This window comes from Colobus angolensis, unplaced genomic scaffold (assembly GCF_000951035.1).
Source record: "Colobus angolensis palliatus isolate OR3802 unplaced genomic scaffold, Cang.pa_1.0 Scaffold217, whole genome shotgun sequence".
Lineage (NCBI taxonomy): Eukaryota > Metazoa > Chordata > Mammalia > Primates > Cercopithecidae > Colobus > Colobus angolensis.
The window spans coordinates 218,678-234,219 of NW_012115344.1; the positions used below are offsets into that span (position 1 = coordinate 218,678).

Here is a 15,542-nt window from a genome sequence, read left to right on the forward strand (position 1 = left end):
TTACCACTCCTATTCAACATAGTGTTGGAAGTTCTGGCCAGGGCAATCAGGCAGGAGAAAGAAATAAAGGGTATTCAATTAGGAAAAGAAGAAGTTAAATTGTCCCTGTTTGCAGATGACATGACTGTGTATTTAGAAAACCCCACTGTCTCAGCCCAAAATCTCCTTAACCTGAAAAGCAACTTCAGCAAAGTCTTAGGATACAAAATCAACGTGCAAAAATCACAAGTATTTGTATACACCAACAACAGACAGAGAGCCAAAGCATGAGTGAACTCCCATTTACAATCGCTTCACAGAGAATAAAATACCTAGGAATCCAACTTACAGGGGATGTGAAGGACCTCTTCAAGGAGAACTACAAACCACTGTTCAACGGAATAAAAGAGGACACAAACAAATGGAAGAACATTCCATGCTCATGGATAGGAAGAATTGATATCATGAAAATGGCCATACTGCCCAAGGTAATTTATAGATTCAATGCCATCCCCATTAAGCTACCAATGACTTTCTTCACAGAATTGGAAAAAACTACTTTAAAGTTCATGTGGAACAAAAAAAGAGCCCACATTGCCAAGACAATCCTAAGTCAAAAGAACAAAGCTGGAGGCATCATGCTACCTGACTTCAAACTATACTAAAAGGCTACAGTAACCAAAACAGCATGGTACTGGTACCAAAACAGAGATACAGACCAATAGTACAGAACAGAGGACTCAGAAATAATACTACACATCTACAGCCATCTGATCTTTGACAAAATGACAAAAACAAGAAATGAGGAAAGGATTTCCTATTTAATAAATGGTGCTGGGAAAACTGGCTAGCCATATATAGAAAGGTGAAACTGGATCCCTTTCTTACACCTTATACAAAAATTAATTCAAGATGGATTAAAGACTTAAATGTTAGACCTAATACCATAAAAACCCTAGAAGAAAACTTAGGCAACACCATTCAGCACATAGGCATGGGCAAGGACTTCATGACTAAAACAACAAAAGCAATGGCAACAAAAGCCAAAATTGACAACTCGGATCTAATTAAACTAAAGAGCTTCTGCACAGCAAAAGAAACTACCATCAGAGTGAACAGGCAACCTACAGAATGGGAGAAAATTTTTGCAATCTACTCATCTGACAAAGGGCTAATATCCAAAACCTACAAAGAACTCAAACAAATTTACAAAAACAAAACAAACAAACAAACAAAAAATACAACCCCATCAAAAAGTGGGCAAAGGATCTGAACAGACAATTCTCAAAAGAAGACATTTATGCAGCCAACAGACACAGGAAAAAATCCTCATCATCACTGGCCATTAGAGAAATGCAAATCAAAACCACAATGAGATACCATCTCACACCAGTTAGAATGGCTATCATTAAAAACTCAGGCAACAACAGGTCCTGGAGAGGATGTGGATAAATCGGAACACTTTTACACTGTTGGTGGGACTGTAAACTAGTTCAACCATTGTGGAAGACAGTGTGGTGATTCCTCCAGGATCTAGAACTAGAAATACCATTTGACCCAGCCATCCCATTACTGGGTATATACCCAAAGGATTATAAATCATGCGGCTATAAAGACACACGCATACGTATGTTTATTGTGGCACTATTCACAATAGCAAAGACTTGGAACCAATCCAAATGTCCATCTGTGACAGACTGGATTAAGAAAATGTGGCACATACATACCATGGAATACTACACAGCCATAAAAAAGGATGGGTTAATGTCCTTTGTAGGGACATGGATGAAGCTGGAAACCATCATTCTCAGCAAACTATCGCAGGGACAAAAAACCAAACACCACATGTTCTCACTCATAGGTGGGAATTGAACAATGAGAACACTTGGACACAGGAAGGGGAACATCACACACCGGGGCCTGTCATGGGGTTGGGGGAGTGGGGAGGGATAGCATTAGGAGATATACCTAATGTAAATGATGAGTTAGTGGGTGCAGCACACCAACATGGCACATGTATACATATGTAACAAACCTGCACGTTGTGCACACATACCCTAGAACTTAAAGTATAATTTTAAAAAACCTCAAATACAATATAGCTTTTTACTAAACATAAAGTTAAATATTGTTCTATCAATTCCAATAATCAAAATCCCAGGTTGTTGACTCATTTATGTACTAGTTTCTATGTGTTGTTACAAATCAGTCACTTCGAAGGGTAGAAAGCCTTTCCTGGAACAGGCACATGGATCTAAGGCTTCTATAACTCTTCATGGACTTAAAGCTTCCACAACTTTTTAATTTTTAAAAATTGCAAACAGTATATTTACCTCCCAGAACAACAAAATAACCTTTGTATTTCCCTTCCAACTGATCAAGGGAAGAAATTTAGTTTGCCTTTCTAACTCTCCAGCTGTTAGCTGTTACTTAGAGCAAGGAGGTAGCAACTTGCGTCATGTAGTTGCTTCACAGACAAAGCATAAAGCCTCTCAGCTGTCTTTTCCTGGCCACAAAAGAGAAATCTTCCCAACTTAACAGCAAATCTCATATGTCATGAGTTGGCTGTTATCTGGAATTGCGATGTAAAAAGTTATACATTGCATACTACAAATTTGTTATCTTGTTATTTGACCAAGAGTTTAAAGTGATTTCATCAAAAGTTAATAAGACATCACTATTTGTTTTGTCTCCCAATATAAATATTTGATAGTTTAAGATAACACTAACCTTTTTTACTTTCATGTGTTTCTCATTAACCACAATATTTCTTACTCATTTTTCATTGAGTTTTCATTGAAAATATAGATGGGTGCAAATGTATATTGGTTATATTATACCTTTGATTTAGGAAGAAATTAAGGCCAAAAGTCCACCATCACCTCCAAAGGCATGCTCTACGCCTGGCTCCTGTTCTTCAGGGATAACGAATACCAAGAATGATGTGAAAGCAAACACCATTTGCATACCAAACTATCTGGATCAGGAAATAAAAGTAAGTATCAGGTTTACCAAATCCATAACTTGGAAACAGCATGAATGTACAAAAAAATTTATACCACTAGTGTCCTTAAAACTCTTAAATGATTCCTTACTGATAACTGAATTGATTTAAGACTGCTTAGCCTGAAATCCAAGGCATATTCCTATTTTCATTTCCAGTCTTACTTTTCCTTGGAATCTTGACACTCTTAGATTAACACAATCTTTGGTTCAGACATAATGAAAAGCCTGGTGTTTATCAAACAAACCCAGTCCTATTCTTTCCATCTTTCATTATCATCTTAATACTTGAGAGGCACTATTCTTAATGTCTTGCTGCAATCTATACATTTACGTCTCGTATTTTAAAGCATAGATTCCACTAATCAACATTCATCTCTTCTTCTTTTCTTTGCAAAATTATATCTTCAAACTTTCTCTGCCTGGGGTTATAAACTTAGTTATATTAATAGTAATATGTCATATCAGCTTCCTGAAAGTCCCTCCCCAGCCACAGTTATTTCTGAGAATGATATAAAATCAAGAATACATCAGTCAGCTGATATTTGTCATCTGCCATTTTTTCCTTCTTTTAATCTCTTTGATAACCTCTATATTGAACCACCGTAAGTCCCACTACCATGAACTAAGGGTTAAAAGATTGTAATGATGACTCTAATTGGAAGTTTAAGTAATCAGTATCTGTAGTTGTAATTACAAATAACAGAGCACATTGTTGAGATGGTTATTGAATAAGACTAACAAGGAAGTATTTTAAAAGTAGAGCCCAGAGTATGATAGTGACATTGATGTGATAATTCATGCTGATGATTAAACGTGAGAAGGAGAATAGAAGAAAATGTATAGAAGGGAGAGTATCTACATATTTGACTTATGTTTATACATTATTTCCTGATGATTCTGGCTAAAGGCTTTATATTATACACAGTCTCCAGAATCACTGTTTCACCTGCTACACCCTGGCACTTTGATCTTTCTGTAATTTTCTCATTCTCACCTTAAGAGCTTTGCTTTAAGAATTATCTTTCTCTTTATTGGCTCAGTGATCACCTTCTCATTAAGTTTAAGTATCGCTTACTCAAAAATACTTTCTCTAGTAATCCAATATACAGTAGCTAACCAGTCACTCTATATCCCATTACCCTTTGTTATTTTTTGCATAAATATGCTATATATGTATGTTCCGACTTATTTATTTGGTTCAATATTTTCTCTCTCTCCTCACCCCACTCCCACTAAAATTTAAATCATATAAGATCTCACACTTGTCTGCCTTTGCTACTGCTTAATCTTCAGTGCCTAGGTGAGTGCTAGATACCTAGTAATTGTTAGATGAGTATTTGTTGGATATTGAATAAATAAATTAAAAGGAAAAGTCAACTCAAGATCAAAAGATAACTGTAGAAAATCAGCTAAATACATAGTTCTCAACTCAAATAATCCATAATCTGAATGCAGTTTTAGTAAGACTGACATTCTTCCTTGGGTATATCAATAGACCAGCATGATCCTATAGAACTGGGTTTCTGGGCATCTATGAAAGAGTCCTCCTCTCAAACGCATCTTCTATTTTACAAAAATCAACTTAGCTGGACATCAGTTGATATAAAATTCACTAAAGTATAAACTCTTTGAAGGCAGGGATCTTGTCTGCCTTGTTCATAACTGATTTCTTAGCGCTTATCACTTCACTTGAAAAATATTAACTGGCATACAGACAATGGCATTTTGCCAAATAGTTGTTGACTATTTGCTAAATAAATGAACAGAGAGGGAGTAAAGTGATAAAATAGGTTTTATCAAGATTTTTTGGCTTATATAAAAGAGCCCCAGAAATATTGCTCATCTCGGAGGTATTCTATTCTTCCATGTTTCCTACAAAAAAAAAAATCTGGAATATTTTCTAATTTCCTACTATCCATTGAGTAACTCTAAATGGGCTGTGAAATCAGGAAATGTTTTTGCAGGGGTATGTGTGAAAGGGTATGTAGTTTCATGATTATTACTTTAAAACGAAAGAGAAACATAATTCCGTGTCTATTAGCACTTTGTTTTAAGCCTTCCTTCCAAAGATCTGGAATTTATAGACATAACACCAAAATGTCTGCCAAACTCTTATAAACGGTTGGTGGGACTATAAATTAGTTCAGCCTCTGTGGAAAGCAGTTTGGAGAGTTCTCAAGGAACTATAAACAGAATTGCCATGCAAACCAGCAATCCCATTACTGGGTATATACCCAAAGGAAAATAAATAGTTCTAAAAGATAAAAAGACACCTGCACTGGCATGTTAATCACAGCAATATTCACAATAGCAAAGACATGGAATCAATCTCAGTGCCCATCAGTGATGAACTGGATAAAGAAAAGGTGGTACATATACACCATAGAATACTACACAGCCATAAAATATAGAATAATACATTTTGCAGCAACCTGGATGCAGCTACAGGTCATTATTCTAAGTCAATGAATACAGAAACAGAAAACCAAATACTGCATAGTCTCACCAGTAAATGGGAGCTAATCACTGGGTACATGGAGACATAAAGATGGGAACAATAGACACTGGAAACTCCAAAAGGTAGGAGGAAGGAAGGAAAGCAAAGAAGGAAAAACTATCAGGAACTCTGTTCACTATTTGCGTGGTGGATTAACTGAAGCCCAAAGCTCAGCATTATTCAATATATCCATGTAACAAACATGCACATGTACCCACTGAGTCTCAAATTTAAAAAGAAAAGTTGACCAAACACATCTATTTATTCTGTAAATATTTAATGTCAAACTACAAAATACTAGAGTATGAGGATACAATCAATTTCTTCATTTATAGAGCTTATGAAGTAATAGTGCAACTGTTATAAGAACATGTACCAGGAGACTTTGCAGCTCAGAGAGCCTTCAAGGAGAAAGGGACGTAAAGCATGTTTAGGATGTAATCACAAGATAAAGAGAAGTATGGAAGAGATCTTTCCCAGCCAAGTGACCTTCGTATCTTAAGACTAAGGTGTGAGAGCATTGCTTAATTAAAACAACGAACAACAATTAATATGGTTGATGCAGACGGTGCATGGAGAAAGTGGCAAGAGATGGGGCTGGAGACTTAAGAATAGACTGGATAGTGTAGTACTTTATAAGCCCTATCAAGGTGTCCATATTTCGTCCCAAGGGGTGTAGGAAGCCAATAAAGAATTTTAAGCACTAAATGATATTGTATTATTTTGTAAGTATAAGAATTACATAGTTAGAACTGTACTTTAGAAAAACCACTCTGGATACAATGTGCAGATTAATTTGGGGAGATTAGGGGTGACAAAGTTGCAAGGAAGGGACTCTGATTCGAAAATGATAGATTAGGTTCAACACTTAACCTCCTGCTTTAAAAAAACTATATAATTCAGCAAAATATATACAGAAACGATTTTCAGGTACTGGGCAACAGGCACTACAGATTGGACCACTGAGAGAAGAGAAACAATTGGGGTTATTTCCATATTCAACCCAGACTTCTGCCTGGGGCACATGCCTAATCATGGCACAGAGAAGTGGAGCCTGAACAGACAGCAGCAACTTCACTAGGTGCAGAAAACAGAGTTTAGTATTTGGGGATGCTGAGATGGGTGGAATTTGCAAAGTAAGATCTGAAGAAGATAAATCTGTGCAGAGAATGAGCTCTAGAAATTTAGGAGTACCATTAAGTGTTCAGTCCAATATGAAGCCTCACATGTACAGGATGACTCTGAGACCTGGCAAGGAGAGCTAATGGGAGGTATTACAGAGCTTAGAGTTGCTGGAGTTCTAAGAAACCCTGAAAAGACCTCGCTGGAGTGAAAATACCTTGCGGAACATACCAGGACTTCAATTCGGACTCCAGAAAAGTTACACCTTAAAAATAGCCCTGCAATACAGGCTACTCTAGGCTAGATTCTCAAATCCTAAAATAAAATTTCAGGACATCAAGTTCACCTGCCAATATATTAATAATGTTCAAGAACAAAACACTATTTTTTCCCTCAACTTTCATTTTAAGTTCTGGGGTACATGTGCAGGATGTGCAGGTTTGTTACGTCGGTAAACCTATGCCCTGGTGGTTTGCTGCACAGATCATCCCATCACCTAGGTATTATGCCCAGCATCCATTGGCTATTCTTCCTGATGCTCTCCTTCTCCCCTAACACTCCCTGACAGGTCCCAGTGTGTGTTGTTCCCCACCATATGTCCATGTGTTCTCATTGTTCAGCTCCCACTTATAAGTAAGAACATGTGGTGTTTGGTTTTCTGTTCCTTCATTAGTTGCTGAGGATAACAGCTTCCACCTCCATCTATGTCCTTGCAAAGGACACGATCTCATTCCTTTCTATGGCTGCATAGTATTCCATGGTGTACATGTATCACATTTTCTTTATCCAGTCTATCATTGATGGGCATTTAGGTTGATTTTATGTCTTTGCTATTGTGAATAGTGCTGCAGTGAACATATGCATGCATATATAACAAAATAATTTATATTCCTTTGGGTATATACCCAGTAATGGGATTGCTGGATTAGACAGTATTTCTGCCTCAAGATCATTGAGGAATCACCACACTGCCTTCCACAATGGTGGGAGTAATTTATACTCCCACCAACAGTGTAAAATTGTTCCTTTTTCTCCACAACCTTGCCAGCATCTGCTGTTTCTTGACTTTTTAATAATCGTCATTCTGACTGGTGTGAGATGGTATCTTATTGTGGTTTTGATTTGCATTTCTCTAATGCATTTAGCCCATTTACATTTAAGGTTAGTATTGCTATGTGTGAATTTGATCTTGTCACCATGATGCTAGCTGGTTATTTTGCAGACTTGTTTATATGGTTGGTTCATAGTGTCACTGGTCTGTGTACTTAACTGTGTTTTTGTAGTGGCTGGTAAAAGTTTTCCTTTCCATATTTAGTGCTTCCTTCAGGAGCAAGGCAGGCCTGGTGGTGACAAATTCCCTCAGCATTTGCTTGTCTAAAAAGGATCTTATTTCTCCTTCGCTTATGGAGCTCAGTTTGGCCAGATGTGAAATTCTGGGTTGGAAACTCTTTCAGAATATTGAATATTGGCTCCCAATTTCTTCTGGCTTGTAGGGTTTCCACTGAGAGATGTGGTATTAGTCTGATGGACTTCCCTTTGTAGGTGACCTGACCCTTCTCTCTGGCTGCCCTTAATGTTTTTTCTTTCATTTTGACCTTGGAGAATCTGAAGATGATGTGCCTGAGGATGGATCTTCTCATGGAGTATCTTACTAGGGTTCTCCAGATTCCCTGAATTTGAATGTTGGCCTGTCTTGCTAGTTTGGGGAAGTTCTCCTAGATGACATCCTGAAGTATGTTTTCCAACTTGGTTCCATTCTCCTCTTCTCTTTTAGGTATTCCAATCAGTCTTAAGTTCAGTCTTCTTATATAATCCCACATTTATTGGAGGTTTTGTTCATTCTTTTTCATTCTTTTTTCTCTATTTTTGTCTGCCTGTCTTATTTCAGAAAGATACTGTTCAAGCTCTGAGATTCTTTCCTCTACTTGGTCTTTTCTGCTATTAATACTTACAATTACATTACATTGTGAAGTTCTTGTGTTGTGTTTTTCAGCTACATCAGGTCAGTTATGTTCCTCTCTAAACTGGCTATTCTTGTTATTGGCTTATGTATTGTTTTATCATGATTCTTAGCTTCTTTACATTAAGTTACAACATGCTCCTTTAGCTTAGCAAAGTTTGTTATTACCCACCTTCTGAAGCCTACTTCTCTCATTCAGCCATCTCAGACTCAGCCCAGTTCTGTGTCCTTGCTTGAGATGTGTTGCAGTCATTTGGAGGAGAAAAAGCACCCTGCCTTTTTGAGTTTTCAGCGTTTTTGCATTGATTTGTTTTCATCTTTGTGGGCTTATCTACCTTCAATCTTTGAGGTTACTGACCTTTAAATGGGATTTTTGTGGCATCTTTTTTTTTGTTGCTGTTATTTTCTGTTTGTTTGTTTTTCTTCTAACAGTCAGGGCACTCTTCTGTAGGGCTGCTGCAGTTTGCCGGGGGTCTGCTCCAGACCCTGGTTGCCTTGAGTTTTCCCATACCTGGAGGTATCACCAGTGAAGGCTGCAAGACAGCAAAGATGTCTGCCTGCTCCTTCCTCTGGGATCTCCATCCTAGGGGGCTACTGATTTGTTGCTGGCTCAAATGCTCCTAGATGAGGTGTGTGGAGGCTTCTATTGGAAGGTATTACCGGGTCAGGAGGAATGGGATCAGGGACCCACTTAAAGAAGCAGTCTGGCTGCTTTTGGGGAGAGCAGGTATGCTGGATTAGGGGGGATCTCTTCCTCGTCCAGACCACTTGGACTTTCCAGAGCTGGCAGGCGGGAATGGTTGAGTCAACTGAAAAGCTAAGACAACAGCTGCCCCTCCCTCCGGAGGGCTCTGTCCCAGGGGGAGATCAGTCAGAGCTCTGTGCATATGACCCTGGCTGGAGTTGCTGAACACAGGGAGGCCCCACCGAGTGAGAAGGAATGGATTGGGATCCCACTTAAAGAAGCAGTCTGGGCATGATCTGGCACAGTAGCTGTGCCTTGGTGGTGGGGACTCCTCCCTGTCCGGATGGCCTGCACTTCCTGGAGCCAGCAGGCTAGAACAGCTGAGTTGACCAAAACACAGAGATGCTGGCTGCCCCTTCCCCTGGGAACTCGGTCCCATCACAGGCAGTCTCCAGCCTGTTGCCACTGGCTGGCTGGAATTCCAAGCCAGTGGGTCTTAACTTGTGAGAGCCCCGTAAGTGGGGCAAACAGAATGATGCTGCTTAGCTCCCTGGATTCAGTCCCCTTCCTAGGGATATGTACAGATAGATTTCCTGTCTTGCTAGGATTCCTGAGCTGGAGTATGTTTCTGTGTGTACCTGAGTGGCTATACTGCTGAGACTCCACATAGCTCTGTGTTTCATGCCCAGGGCCCTGTGGCATGGGCTCATGAGGGCACCTCCTGATCCACAGGTTGCAAAATGTAGACTCTCCACAATGTAGCATATACAAAGTCCCTCAAATAATAGTTATTAGACATGCAAAGAGCAGCAACTACAACCCATAAGCAGAAGGAAAAAAAGAATTCATAATAACAGACACAGAAATGGCACAGATGTGGAAATTAGTAGAAAAGGCTGTAAAAGAGATTGTTTTTAAAGATTTTCAAAGATTTCTAGGAAAAAAAGACATAATGAGTGAATAGATGAGGCATCTCTCAAGAGAAATGGAAATTAAAAAGAGACCAAAAGGAAACCTTAGAATTGAGAAATACAGCTATGCACTGCATAACAATGTTTCCATCAATAACAGATCATAAATATGACAGTGGTACCATAAGTATATAATATGGTATCTTTACTGTACCTTTTCTATGTTTAGATATGGTTATATACACAACTACTTACCAATGTGTTACAATTGCCTACAGTATTTAGTACAGTAACATGCTGTACAGGTTTGTAGCCCAGGAACAATAGGCTATACCATATAGCCTAAGTGTATAGTAGGTTGTATCATCTAGGTTTATGTAAGCACACTGTATGATGTCCACACAAAGATTGGATCATTAATGATGCATTTCTCAAAATGTGTTCTTGTCATTAAGTAATGCATGACCGTACAATATTTGAAACCAAAATTTCACTGGATGTGATTAGCAGCACATGTGGCACTGCAGAAAAAAATATGTAAGTGGAGTTAAAGAGAGGGCAATTTTAAAAAATCCAAATTAAAGTAAAAAGACTTCAAAATATGTAAACAAAAGCTTACTGACCTGTGAGAATATATTGGGTGATCTAACACATGTGCAATGGGAGTCTCAGAGGAAGAGGAAAGAGAGATTAGAGCATAAAAATTATTTGAAGAGCTAATAGCTAATATTTTTCTAAATTTAATGAAACCTTACAAAACCCAAGAAAGATAAACACAGAAGTTACATCTGGGTACATCATAATAAAGTTGCAGAAAACCAAAGAGAGTATCTTGAAATCAGCAAGAGAAAAAAGACATATTACATATACAGTCATGCATCACTTAATGGCAGGAATACATTCTGAGAAATGTGTCAGACAGTTTCATTGTTGTATAAACAACACAGAGTGTACTTACATGAACCTAGATGTTATAGCTACTACACACCTAGGCCATATGCTATAGCCTATTGCTCCTGAGCTATAAACCTATACAACATTTTACTATACTGAATACTATAGAAATTGTAGCACAATGGTAAGTATTTGTATATCTAAACAGGAAAAGATACAGTAAAAATAGAGTATGATAATCTTATTGGACCACCATTGTATATGTGGTCCCCTGTTGACTAAAACATTGTTATATGGTACGTGACTGTAATGATAAAAATGACAGCTGACTTCTCACTAGAAATATGCAAGCCATAAGACAATGAAATGACATTTTAAAGCTCTTAAAATTTAAAGATAAGCTGACATTTTATAGTTCTGTCATTTGGAAGTAAAGGAATAAATAGGTGAGAGGGAGATAAGTGTGGTTATAAAGAAAACAGTGGTAAAATGTAAAACAACAATAACACAATGTTCAGGTGAGAGATAAATGGAAGTATAACTCACAAGGTTCTTACACTATACATTAAGTGGTATAATATTAATTCAAGGAACACTATATTAGATTAAGGATGCATATTTTAATCCCTTGAACAACAAAAAAAGTATAGCTAAAAAGCCAATGGAGAGGATAAAGTGGAATATTAAAATATGCTTGATTAATCCAAAAGGAGACAGAGGAAAGAATAAGGGGAACAGTAACAGAAGGAAAAAATAAAAAACAAATAGCAAGATGGTACACTCAAAACTATGCAAAAGGACAAGTAGACTAAAAATTCCAAGAAAAAGACAAGATTGATAAGTTTGATAATAATTTTTAACAAGGGCCATTGTTTCAGCTTCTTTAAATGTTTGGAGTTGATAATGAATATATTTAGAATTATTTATTTTAATACTGATGTGCAGAGTAAATGGTAACTCCTTCATTTCAAAAGTTAAGTAATCAGCAAACAAATAATTTAACATGTCTTTTAAGGGATAAATATGAATAAACAATGTCAGATAGTTCACGCCTAGGTTTTCAAATAAAAAAATAAAAAAGTTTGGACAAACATAAGGATAGACGTCTCCTATTCCAGAACCTGGCAAAACCAATTTTCTTTGACCAGAGAAGACAGTTTCTTAGAAATCCAGTTCATTGCCACTCAAATCTCTAATCCCAGGACTGGTTTGGGTAGTTTCTTCTGGTAATGTGCATTAATACCACCAATTTTTTTCCCCTGTGATCACTCTTTACAGAGATTCGAAGTCACTAAATCCTGCCAGACCTGACCTTTTATGACTTGGGAGGGCAAATATATTGTTAAAGAAGTGCTGAACCATGTTTTTTGTACACTCCCTTTCAAGCCACAACACACAAAAACTGAGGATGGATCCTTGACTTTGATTTCTAATTGAATAGGTTCAATGACCAGGGAGCTTCCCTCTATTGGGAGTAATTGAAAAAGTTCCATTTCAAGTTTAAGGAATTTCCACATGTGTTAAAATTTGCACTCATCCTTACAGCACATAGACTTGTGAGTACAGAATAATGCCAATAAAGATGGGAAGATATGAATCATATACATTATGCCACTTCATGAAATATGTTCAAGACAGGCACTCAGAACCCAAGGTCAGGAACCATTTTGGAAAATATGATTGTTAGAATGAGAATTGGAAAGTCCTGCAAAGACAGGATATCAGGACAACTTTTATGGTAGGTACCAAGGCTGGAATCCCCAGAATCTTTGCTGGATAATGGTGGATATCTCTGATGCTGAGCACCTATCCTCTGGAGTTGGAAGAGAAGTTTTCAATTCCAGAAACCTTTCTGGTAGTCCGCTCTGAGTTTTTGCCTACCAAGATGATACAAAGAACCCTACATATACATTTTCAGTTACCACTATAGCAAAAGAAACATGGGGTTGCCTTGAGGAATTAAGGTTTCTCTGCCCCTAGAAATCATGATCACTGACGAAAAGTTTTTTGAGGGATTCCAAAGAGTGAGTTCAATAAACTTCTGCAGGTGGAATAACAGAGAGAATCTACTCATTGGATGCTTTTCCGTTTCTCCAGATCTGATCAAGACTCGATTTGTGACCCTTTGGAAAAGCTATAATATCTCTGACGCTCAAGAAGCCTGGTTTACAGGTGTAGTCATCATCCCTGCCCCAAGCTGCAGAAACAAATGTTTTTCTGAAGAGATTGGAAGCTACTGTGTTCATTGTGCATCTGCATAGGTTTCTGTAACAGAGAATGCAGGAGGTTTCCCAGGAAGACATATTCTACATCCTCTCACTGAAAGGATAATTATATTATCTAGGATGTTGTTGATCAACTAGTGATCTATGACAGAAGCAGCTAAGAGTGATGTGCAATCACTATATTGATTAAAAATCCACAGAGGCAGAGTGGCTTAGAAAATACCATGAGGCTTTTTTTCTATTTTTGCCACAGTTGTTGATTTGTTGTGAAATTAGGAGCAAATCTAACTTTCTCTCTTTAGAATATGTCATTATCAAAGACAGAAATCTTAACATAATAACAAAGTTCAATACAGGGCAGTTGATTTTTCAGCCATTTAATTTTGCTTCTCTATCTTCAGCATCTAGATCAATGACTAATACAAATATTTGTTAAATTAATAATAATTTAAGACTTCAGGCAGAAATACTAAGAGAATGAATGTTGCAGTAGCTCAAACCAGATTTGATGTTGCTTTAGGTTGGCTCAAGACAATGAGGATGAAGACAAAAGGAGTGATTTCGGGAAGGGGAACATCACACACCGGGGCCTATCATGGGGAGGGGGGAGGGGGGAGGGATTGCATTGGGAGTTATACCTGATGTAAATGACGAGTTGATGGGTGCTGACGAGTTGATGGGTGCAGCACACCAACATGGCACAAGTATACATATGTAACAAACCTGCACGTTATGCACATGTACCCTAGAACTTAAAGTATGATAATAATATATAAAAAAAAAGTAGTATTTAGAAGGTAGACTTTACTGAATTTGTCTGACATTATGTTTTAGAAAAGGGCAAGGGAGTTGTCCAGGATGAATCTCAGCATCTGGTTTGGACAGTTTAATGTATGTTGGTGCTGTTCATTGAGACAGGGGAACCAGGAGGAAAAGTAAGTTTGGAGCAGGTTTTAGGAAAATAAATGTGGATTTTGTTTTATATATTTTGTGTCCCAAATATCTATAGTATAGCTAAGTGAATACATCTAGTAGGCAGATGGATATACAGGACTGAAGTTCAGGAGATAGATATGAATATCAGATATGTCTAAATTCTAACAGCAGACACAATTAAGACTCAGTCAGGAAACTTCATTACCTGTGCTTACTTAACACATTGTACTTTTATTTTAATGCTTATGATAGTCCATTTTTATGAGAATTAATTATTCCATATTTCTATCTCTACTGTCACCTACATTTAAGCCTGTAGCTCCAGAGTTTTTTAAAAAAATCTCAAGGAAGCATTCTGAATAAATAAAGGGAATTGTATTCCTATCCCATTGGGCCAATCACTGTGTTCAAGAAACTGAGGTACAACGATGACTTGAGCCCAGATCACATCCCTCTCTCTCAGACTATGGAGAGGAGCAGGGCAGATGGGGCCAGTTCTGTGACTGATGGATTCTCATTAGAACCCTATGGTACAGTGGGAAGGATAAATTCACCAAAAGTATATTCCTACTAGAAGACATTGGTATTGAATAGACAAGGCAAGACAAATGCTGGGATTCACTCAGGATGGTGGTAGAAATATTAAAGGGAAATATTAGGGAAAGTTATAGGGAATAGTCACAAACCTTTTGGAAGGTTGAAAGGTTACAGAGCTTGTAATAATTGAACAAACTGAAGGCAGCTGGTTCTTACCTTGGACCATTAGGTCATCGGGTAAATACTAGGGACAATAGAGGCTTCTCCAGTTGTCTGTTATCCCTACCTCCATTAACTAACCTTTGACCCAGATGGCCTTCTTGGGGGAGGTCGACTAGGGATATCGCCCCCTAATTATATTTACCTTAGACCTGGGTACCTGAGCTTTAATCATTCCTAGAACTCTCTTAACCATGTTAATTATCCGCAAGTGTGTTTACTCAAAGCTTCTGTTGTGAATTGTTTATCAAATAAATGCCTGGAGTGCGAGCTGCTCAGGGCCAGCCGCAGTGACAAACCTCTCTTGGTGTGCAGGCAGTTGGACACTCGGCTGTACTGGCAAAACAGAATATCTGTGTGTCAATGTACGTTTTATTCATCTGTCGTTTAGGTCAGGGTCTGCGGGCAGACTCCCACAGCTAATGTCCTCTTATGAGGAGCAATACCTCAGACAAACACACTCCATAGCCTACCCTAAACTGTTAATTGTGCTGGAAATGTTGTTTTCACTAGGATTCTACTGTGTGCTATTTGAAATTGAGCTCCTGAGTTAAAAATCTCAACTGACTTA

General features: G+C 37.9%; 1 protein-coding gene across 1 annotated transcript in view; it reads left to right on the forward strand.

The window, feature by feature from the left end:
* LOC105512660 (chromosome unknown open reading frame, human C4orf17) overlaps window positions 1-15,542 on the forward strand; it is a 39,070-nt gene that overhangs the window by 18,760 nt on the left and 4,768 nt on the right. The window contains exon 5 of the mRNA XM_011943185.1: window positions 2,831-2,974. Coding sequence (XP_011798575.1) covers window positions 2,831-2,974 — 144 coding nt within the window. The remainder of the gene's footprint in view (window positions 1-2,830; window positions 2,975-15,542) is intronic.